General features: G+C 40.3%; 1 protein-coding gene and 1 pseudogene across 2 annotated transcripts; one reads left to right on the top strand and one right to left on the bottom strand.

Moving 5' to 3' along the window:
* The first annotated feature begins 1617 nt into the window (after positions 1-1617).
* LOC147923570 (uncharacterized) lies at positions 1618-5827 on the top strand. Its single transcript, XM_087495733.1, has 4 exons — positions 1618-2773; positions 2866-3276; positions 3371-4966; positions 5043-5827. The coding sequence occupies exons 1-4, from the start codon at positions 1676-1678 to the stop codon at positions 5577-5579; spliced, it is 3642 nt and encodes a 1213-aa protein (XP_087351859.1). The 5' UTR covers positions 1618-1675; the 3' UTR covers positions 5580-5827.
* A 646-nt stretch (positions 5828-6473) lies between these two features.
* LOC104756805 (putative inactive receptor kinase At1g27190 pseudogene) lies at positions 6474-8769 on the bottom strand (annotated as a pseudogene). The gene has a single exon (XR_015587006.1). The product of XR_015587006.1 is annotated as a putative inactive receptor kinase At1g27190 pseudogene (transcript).
* Positions 8770-9327: the final 558 nt, after the last annotated feature.

Below are 9327 nucleotides of genomic sequence, written 5' to 3'. Positions count from 1 at the left end.
TGTGACTTGCCTTTGTTTGGACATGCGTTTTTAAAATGCCCCTCTTAACCACAAGTCCAGCAACCTTTTCTATTCTTAGACTTGGATCGAGATCTGTTCTTGTTTCCCTTCTCCTTCTGCTCAGACCTTCCTCGGTTCTCAGTCTTGTCCTTCGCATACAAAACTTCCGCTTGACCTTTGATGCTCTTCTTGTTTGACCCAAACTCTAACTCCTTAGAGTATATAGCAGCTAGAACCTCATCTAGAGTTAACCTAGTTCTTCCAGTACTATATTTCAGGGTGTCTCTTAACTGGTCAAACTGCCTAGGAAGCGACATAAGCAACAATATAGCCTGATCCTCATCTGATACTAACACTCCGGTATTCTCTAGATCAGCTATAAGATGAAGGAACTCGTCGATATTACCTTCAACAGACATGTTTTCGTTCATTTTGAAACCGTAGAGCTTCTGCTTCAGATAGATGCGGTTAGGAAGAGCTTTAGACATGTACAAGTTGTCTAGAGCTTTGATCATAGAGGCTGCAGTCCTCTCTTTCTTGATCTTCCTCAGTACTTGATCTGAAACGCTCAACACTATGGTGCTCCTTGCTTTTCTTCTTTTCTCCTCTAGAAGCTCGTCTATCTCCTTTGCTTCTTTTCCCTTTTCTTTGGTTCCACCTTCGTCACCTTTAGACTCTTCCGGATCTGAGACTGGGTCTTGTGTTTTCGTGAGAGCCACCGTTAAGCCCAAAATATCCAAGTGAGCCATCAGCTTCTCCTTCCACAAGGTGTAGTCTCCTCGTCCATCAAACTTCTCCACCTCGATCCTCGCCGACGACATGGTTCCTCTGCTTTAGCGGACTTTACAGAACCACCAAACACCGTAACCAACGCTCTGATACCAATTTGACAAGCTTAACAGAGACTCAAGTTGAAGTCTTTGGTCTGAATAAGCTTCTGTCGAGGATCAAATGAACTTGTTTCAGGTTGTTTGAATGAACTTAAAACAAAAAACCGCAACAAGAACCAAAACAGAACAAGAACAGAGCACACACACAAATGTTTATCCAGTTCACTTCCGTTAACAAGGAAGCTACGTCTGGGCCGGGATCTGTCTCCCGGAATCCACTAATCTCAGAGTTTTACAAAGAAATCTCTCACCCACTGAACCCTTACAAGCTCACTCGATTCAATCTCTCTCACTCTGTTTCCCCAAGAACATAAGACACAAGTTTTACTCTTTGTTTATGTTCTCTCTACCTAACCTCTTTCTTATCTCTCTCTCATTTCATACACCTCCTTTAAATAGATGCTTGCTCAAAACCCTAGTTCCCTCTTCTAGCCGCTTCTACAAGTTGCCTCTTCTTTGGCCTCATGTAGTGACATCACTCGGTCTCTTTGCAGGGAGCAAATAAGACGAAATCCCTTTTGCTTTTGCTTTAACAACTTCGACGGCAAAAACGGATTGATGCAGCTTGTGGTCCTAGGCGTGAGTCATCACCTGAGCTGGCACTACTTGTCCTCCAAGCTTTCTTTGTTTTGTCTCATTCTTTGTTCACTAATCCTAACAGATATATATATATATATATATATATACTCGGTGGAATTGAGTTTTTGGATTTATCTTTTTTTTGCAGACAAGAGACTGTTCAAGAAGATGACAAGGATGGCAAAAACAGAAAGAAAGTAGATGACATGATTGAGCAGGTGGTAAAAGCGGTTTTAGCTAAAGTGAGGAATACGCCAGAGAAAGTGGCAGACTACACTGTTGGGCTGGAATCATCTGTGAAGGACTTGATGGATCTGTTGGACATCGAATCCAGTTCTGGCGTTCAAGTCCTGGGGCTTTACGGTATGGGTGGTATTGGCAAGACGACCCTCGCAAAATCCTTCTACAACAAGATCATTGTCAACTTCAAGTCTCATCGAGTTTTCATCGAAAGTGTTAGGGAAAAATCATCAGACCAAGATGGTTTAGTCAATCTACAAAAAACTCTCATCAAGGAACTTTTTCGTTTGTTACCTGAAATAGAAGATGTTAACAGAGGCCGGGAAATAATAAAACGAAATGCTCGTGAAAAGAAGATTCTTGTTGTTTTGGATGATGTTGAGGACGCAGACCAGGTTGATGCCTTGGTTGGTGAAACTGGATGGTATGATGAAGGAAGCGTTATAGTCATCACTACCAGAGATGAAGAGGTTCTGAGTAGGCTCGCAGTGAAACTACGATATGAGGTCAAGTGCTTGACTGAGATGGAGGCATTGAAGCTGTTTAGTTTCTATTCACTACGTAAAGAAAAACCACCAACACAGAGTTTATTGGACTTGTCCAAGAAGATTGCCGAGGCGACGGGGCGTTTGCCACTGGCTGTTAAACTGTTTGGTTCTCATCTGTATGACAAGGACGAAGACGAATGGCAAGTTGAACTAGAGAAGCTGAAGCATACCCAGCCAGACAAACTTCATAGTGTTCTGTCTCTGAGTTTCGAATCTTTAGACGATGAACAGAAGAAGATATTCCTTGACATTGCATGTCTCTTTCTCAAAATGGAAATAACGAAAGAAGAAGTTGTCGACATACTGAAAGGATGTGGGTATCACGCTGAGGTTGCCCTCAGTGTCCTCACACAGAAGTCTCTCCTTCAGATCATGAAAGACGATACTCTGTCGATGCATGATCAGATCAGAGACATGGGTAGGCAGATGGTCCTTAAAGAAAGCGGCGATGATCCTGAAATGCGGAGTAGACTTTGGGATCGTGGTGAAATAATGAACGTATTGGACTATATGAAGGTATATATTTATATCTATATACCTACAGAGTTATGTATCATTTGTATTTGACTTACATTCTCATGACCGTTATTTCTGTAATGAGATAACAGGGAACAACATCCATCCGAGGAATCGTGTTTGACTTCAAAAAGAAGTTTGTAAGGGACCATACTGCAGATGAAATTGTGTCGACGAATCTACAGAACAATCAGGGCAGGAAGTCCATGTTTGAGTCACTGAAGAATATGTTTATAAGACTTCCAGTACAAGAAAAGCCAAAAATTTCTGAAATCACCATTCCCGTAGAGCCTTTTGTACCAATGAAGAAGTTGAGACTTCTTCAGATTAACAACGTGGAACTGGAAGGAAATCTTAAACTCCTCCCATCTGAACTCAAGTGGATACAGTGGAAAGGTTGCCCATTAGAAATACTTCCTCCGTATTTTCTTGCTAGGCAACTTGCTGTTCTTGATCTTTCAGAGAGTGGAATAAGAGAAGTCCAGAGCGAGTTCCTCAAAAGGGTAGGCTTTCTTATTTCCCGAAACATGAGCAAGTATATATAGTTGGAGTTAGAGTTTCAACTGCTAACATATATACTTCTTTCTGTTTTTTCAGGAGGACAAGTACTTGAAGGTTGTAAATTTGCGTTGTTGCCACAGCTTAGAAGCCATTCCTAATTTATCAAACCATAAAGCCTTAGAGAAGCTTGTTCTCGAGCGATGCAACCTCCTGGTAAAGGTTCCCAGATCAGTTGGTAATCTGAAAACATTACTTGAGCTGGACCTCAGAAACTGTTCAAATCTTTCTGAATTTCTTGTGGATGTTTCTGGACTGAAGCGTCTTGAAAAACTTTTCCTCTCTGGCTGTTCAAATTTGAAAGTGTTACCAGAAAACATCGGTGCCATGTCATGCTTGAAAAAGCTTCTTCTGGATGGTACTGCGATAAAGAAGTTACCAGAATCTATACTCCGTCTCCAAAATCTTGAAAAGCTTAGTCTAAGAGGTTGCGTATCTTTCCAAGAGCTACCTTCGTGTTTAGAAACATTGACATCACTGGAGAAGCTATATCTCGATGATGCTACTGAACTGCAAAATCTTCCGAGTTCTATTGGAGATCTGAAAAATCTCCAGAAGCTGCATTTGAGGCGATGTATATCCCTTTCTGAGATTCCTGACACTATCAATGAGCTCGTATCATTGAAGGAACTATTCATCAACGGAACTGGGGTGAAGGAGCTACCTCTAAGATCAGGCTCTCTATCACGTTTGACTGACTTGTCAGCAGAAGGTTGCCAATCTCTGAAACAGGTTCCAAGCTCAATTGGTGGATTACATTCTCTTCTTGTACTTCAGTTGAACGGAACACCAATTGAAGCTTTACCAAAAGAGATTGATGGCTTCCACTTTATTCACCAACTTGAGTTGAGGTATTGCAAATCTCTGAAGGTTCTGCCTGGATCAATTGGACATATGGACACACTCCGTAACTTATACATTGAAGGCTCTAACATTGAGGAACTACCGGAAGAGTTTGGCAAGCTGGAAAACCTTGTCACACTCCGAATGAACAAGTGTAAAATGCTCAAGAGGCTTCCTAGCTCATTTGGTAACTTGAAATCTCTTCATCATCTGTACATGGAAGAAACTTCGATCGTAGAGTTGCCAGAAAGTTTTGGTAACCTCTCAAAGTTAATGGTATTGAAAATGCTGAAGAAGCCTCTACATAGAAGTGATGCACCAGGTACAACAAACAAAGAACCTCATTTTGAAGAATTACCAACTTCTTTCTCAAACCTCTTGTCGCTTGAGGAACTGGATGCTCGTGGTTGGGGGATATACGGTAAAGTCCCAGATGTTGAGAAAATGACGTCTCTAGTGACACTGAACCTGGGGAATAATTATTTTCACAGTCTCCCGTGTAGTCTCAAGGGGTTATCAAATCTCAGAGAACTTTCATTGTATGACTGCCAAGAGCTCACTTGTCTTCCCCCTCTTCCATGTAAACTGGAGGAACTAAACCTGGCAAACTGCTTCTCGTTGGAGAGTATGTCCGACCTTTCAGAGCTGACGATCTTGCATGACCTCAATCTCACAAACTGTGTGAAACTGAATGATGTTCCAGGCCTAGAGGAGTTGACGGGTCTGAAACGATTATACATGAGCGGCTGTAACTCCACCTGCTCCACTGAAGTAAAGAAAAAACTTTCTAAGGTGATTCTTCAAACTCAAAGAAAATCTCAATCAGTTTAATATCAGTTTTTGTTAAACAACTCGCTTTGCAATGCAGGTTTCTTTGAAAATGCTGCAGAATCTTAGCTTGCCTGGAAACAGAATCCCGGAATGGTTCTCACAAGGCCCTGTCACATTCACAGCTCAACCGAACAGAGAGCTCAGAGGCGTTATCCTGGCTGTTGTTGTGGCTCGTAAACATGAAACCGGAGGTGACAACCAGCTGTCTGATGTGGTGGAGGTTCGAGCGCAAATTCTCCAACTTGATCTCAAGCACAAATATTCCCACACATTGCACTTGTGTGGAGTGCCTAGAACAAGTGATGATCAACTCCACATCTGCCGATACTCAGCTCAGCACCCAATGGTTACGATGTTGAAAGATGGCTACACCATACAGGTGATCAAACCAGAAGAAAATTTCAAACAAGTTGAGATGAAGATGCATGGAATTCATCTGGTTTACGAGGGGGATGATGATATTACAGGAAATGAAAATCGCTTATCCGAGGCACTGCAAACCGTTTCTCATAAACTTGCCAACTTTTTCAAAGAAGGTGAAACGAGCTTAGATGTTAATTCTACCGTTACATGAACTGCTAGTCTCTGCTACCCTAGAGAAGTTAAGAAAACTGGACACTGACTGTTGCTCAAATTGTCCCGCTCGATACTGCAACAAATGGTACTACTGTCCTATGTCCGTCTCTTTCTTGTTTATACGGATCAGTGTCCAAGAATGTTGCGTTTCTTTTCTCAACTTTGCATAATAATGACAGTAGGAGCATATATGTAAAATGTACTTCTACATATAAAAAAAGATGAAATGGAAACCAAATTTGTATATTCTCACCTTCTTTCTTATCTAAGTGTATATTATTGAATGACCCCTGAAATTGGACGGTTCCAATAACGACACTCTACTTTCTTTGGATGAAGGAAAAGTTTCAATCAGATAGTGAAAAACATTTGACTTGGGAGACTGGAGAGTGAAGAGAATCAATTGGATGAAGTCTACGTTGATCTGGTCTGCCAGATTTCAATCACTCAATACCAAAATAATTTTGACTTTAACAGCTTGTCACAGTAACAAACAAGAAAGTAACAGATTGTCAAAGGAAATGGTGACAAGACGATAGCATTATTCAAAGATGAGAGAGAAGTGGGGTCGAAGTTCATGTGTCTATGCTTCCGGCGAGACGCAGACATCTCTACATCTGCCTCCAACATACCGTTTCTTTTTAACTCTCTTGTCTTTATTATTAGACCAAAACCCCACATCTCATCCAAAAGATATCATCACAACACAAACAAACTAAGGATTGACTCTTTTGACCATCAAAGACATAACATAAAAAGATGAAATCTACAGTCAAAACCAGCTTCTCCACAATGATTCAACTCCCAGGCATAGAGCCCTTTAGAATCTATAAGGAGTTAGACCAAATGGCAAATATTAGGAGTAAGAACTTGTTAGCTTTGGTAAATACAATTATGAAATAAGACAGAAGACTTCTCATTTCATCAGAAGAGGTTACATTCCAAAGAGTACATTGATGACCCGACGAGAATGTACACAATTATACGGTAGGGGGATACAAGACAAACAAGAGTACTGACACTGTTAAAACTAAGAACAGTAGGGAAGGAACAAAGAATGAGATATAAAGTAAAAAAAAAAAAAAAAAAGCTTTTGATACAAAGTAGATTTCTCATACCTTTTTAGCGCTTAAGCTGCCAAAAAAAAAAAAGACTACTTCCAGTTTCTGGTAAGATACTCAAGCTTCTTGTTTGTTGAAGACCAGTGGAAATTCATCATAATGCTCAGAAACACCGTGTTTATCTGCCATGCTCTTCAACGATTCATACACCTGAATCATCGTTGGCCTTTCCTTAGGCCTTGACACAACACAGCTACATGCGATTTTCAAGAACTGCAATATCTCTTCATCATGTCCTTTACCACATATGCTTCTATCGATAGCGTCTTTGCTTCTACCCGTACCCAAATACTGACTCACCCAATCAACCAAACTCCCTTTAAACCCTTCCACACCATTAATAACAGACAGAGGCTTTTGCCCTGTAACCAATTCAAGAAGCACAATCCCAAACCCATAAACATCTCCTTTCAAAGATGCAACCATGGTACTTGAATACTCAGGCGCCACATAACCTAACTCCCCCAAATCTCCATTATTAAACGAGCTATCGTTAGAATCACGAGATCCAACCAGCCTAGCCAATCCGTAATCAGTAATCCGAGCGTCAAAATCATCATCAAGAAGTATAACATTGGAACTAATAAACTGATGCAAATACGGCGGTTGGCATCCATGATGCAGCCAAGCTAACCCTTTAGCAGCTCCCACACCAATATTAAGCCGAGTCGGCCAATCCAAAATAGCATCACACAATCCACCATTATGCAACTGAGAGAACAACGTGCCATTAGACATATGCTTATACACCAACAATCTCTCATCTTCCACAACACAATAACCTAAAAGCGGCACCAAATTAGGATGTCTAATCTCACCTAACTTACTCATCTCCGACCTAAACTGTTTCTCACCAAACCCACAAGCGCTAAGCCTCTTCACCGCAAGTGCAGACCCATCAGGTAAATCAGCTTTAAACGAAACACCAGTTCTCGACGAAACATCGATATTCCCAGAACTAAAGTTGTTAGTAGCAGCCATTAAATCACCCAATTTGATCTTCACAATAGGTTTCTGAAACAAAGTAACCTGAACAAGCTTATGTGACCTCAACAAACCAATCCAATCACTATCATCTTTAGATTTCCCAGCGCCATAACCTCTCTTCTTCCTACTACTACCTTCTCTAATAAAGAACCACCAAAATATCACTAAACCAACACACAAAGATCCAACAGCACCAATCACACCAGCCACTATGATAATACTCAAGTTCCTCCCATTCAACGCACCACACTTTGACAAAGGCTTCCCACAAAGTCCATTATTCCCACTAAAATCATCTTCTCCAAACCTCGAAAGCTCAGAAGGAATCGAACCGGAGAGATCGTTACCAGCTAATGAAAGACGTCTAAGCCGATCTAACCGACTCAGCTGAGAAGGAATCGAACCAGAAAGCTTATTATCACTCAAAACCAAAGCGTTTAAGAACTTACACTCAACGATCTGAGTAGGAATCGATCCACCAAGTTTGTTACCAGATAGATCTAAGGTAACGAGATAAGGAAGCCAAGAACAGATTTGAGAAGGAATCGAACCGGAGAGATCGTTTCCGGAGAGATCTAGGGATTGCAAACTACGACAAAGCTTAAGAGACTCAGGAATCTCGCCGGCGAGCTGCATCGATTGGAGTTGGAGTGAGATGATACGATTCTCTTTCTCGTTCCAGCAGGAGACACCGGTGAGTTTACAAATCGAAGAAGCTGAAGAGTTTGGGAAAGACCATGAGGTGAGTCGAGAAGAAGGATCTTTGAGGGAGTCTTTCAAACCTTGGAGACAGAGAACGTCGTCTTCTGCTGAAGAAGATGAACAGAGGAAGGAGGTGATGAAGAGAAGTGTAATGAAGATCTTCTTCTTCATGATGATAAAAAAAAAAGGTGGATCTAGTTCGGTGGTCTTCTAGGGTTAGGAGGAGAGGGAGAGTAAGAGAGAGACAGAGAGAGCTTTCTATGGCGGAAGAAGGTTCATTGACTGTGTGATGATACTGAGAGAGAGAGAGAGAGAGAGAGAAACTTTTGACTATTTTTTTTTTTTGTAACTTTTAGTGGAAATTAGTATTTTATATTATTTCTTGTTTTTTTCTGGTTTGTTTGGTATTTTGATGGTTTGTTTTGTTTGGGAAAAAAAAAAGAATCTGATAACAAAACGACGCAGTTTGGAAAAAAAAAGCATGTGTTTGAGAGAAGATGATGTATATATGTAACCAAGTCAGACAGTCTCTCTACTAGTCTCTCCATGTTGTCATTGAAAGGGAAAGCTTTATTATAAAAAAAAAAAAAAAAAAGAAAGCAAACTATACAAGAAGAATTTTTGGATTGATGGATTTTAAATTTCTTGTGTATTGAATATTGATAGGTTTTTGACTTAAAAAAATCAGTCACTGTAATTTTAATTTTTACTAAGTCTCCAACATATCAATTGATGATTTTTTTTTTTGAATTTGCATCTATTAGTAATGTGACTTAAATGAAGATTATTTATTTGTGAAAGGTTGGCTGGTAATAAATAAGTCACAAGAGTTTGGAACTTGTTATAATGAAAAAGATAAAATATTTAAATAGAGACATCACACATCACAAACAAAATTTTAAAAAAACATCACTAGACCAAAATATATGTCTTGGT

This window comes from Camelina sativa, chromosome 17, assembly GCF_030686135.1.
Source record: "Camelina sativa cultivar CO46 ecotype springtype chromosome 17, ASM3068613v1".
In the NCBI taxonomy this organism is placed as follows: Eukaryota; Viridiplantae; Streptophyta; class Magnoliopsida; order Brassicales; family Brassicaceae; genus Camelina; species Camelina sativa.
Note: the sequence above shows the minus strand (reverse complement) of the source record. Positions and strands in the feature narration are given on the sequence as shown.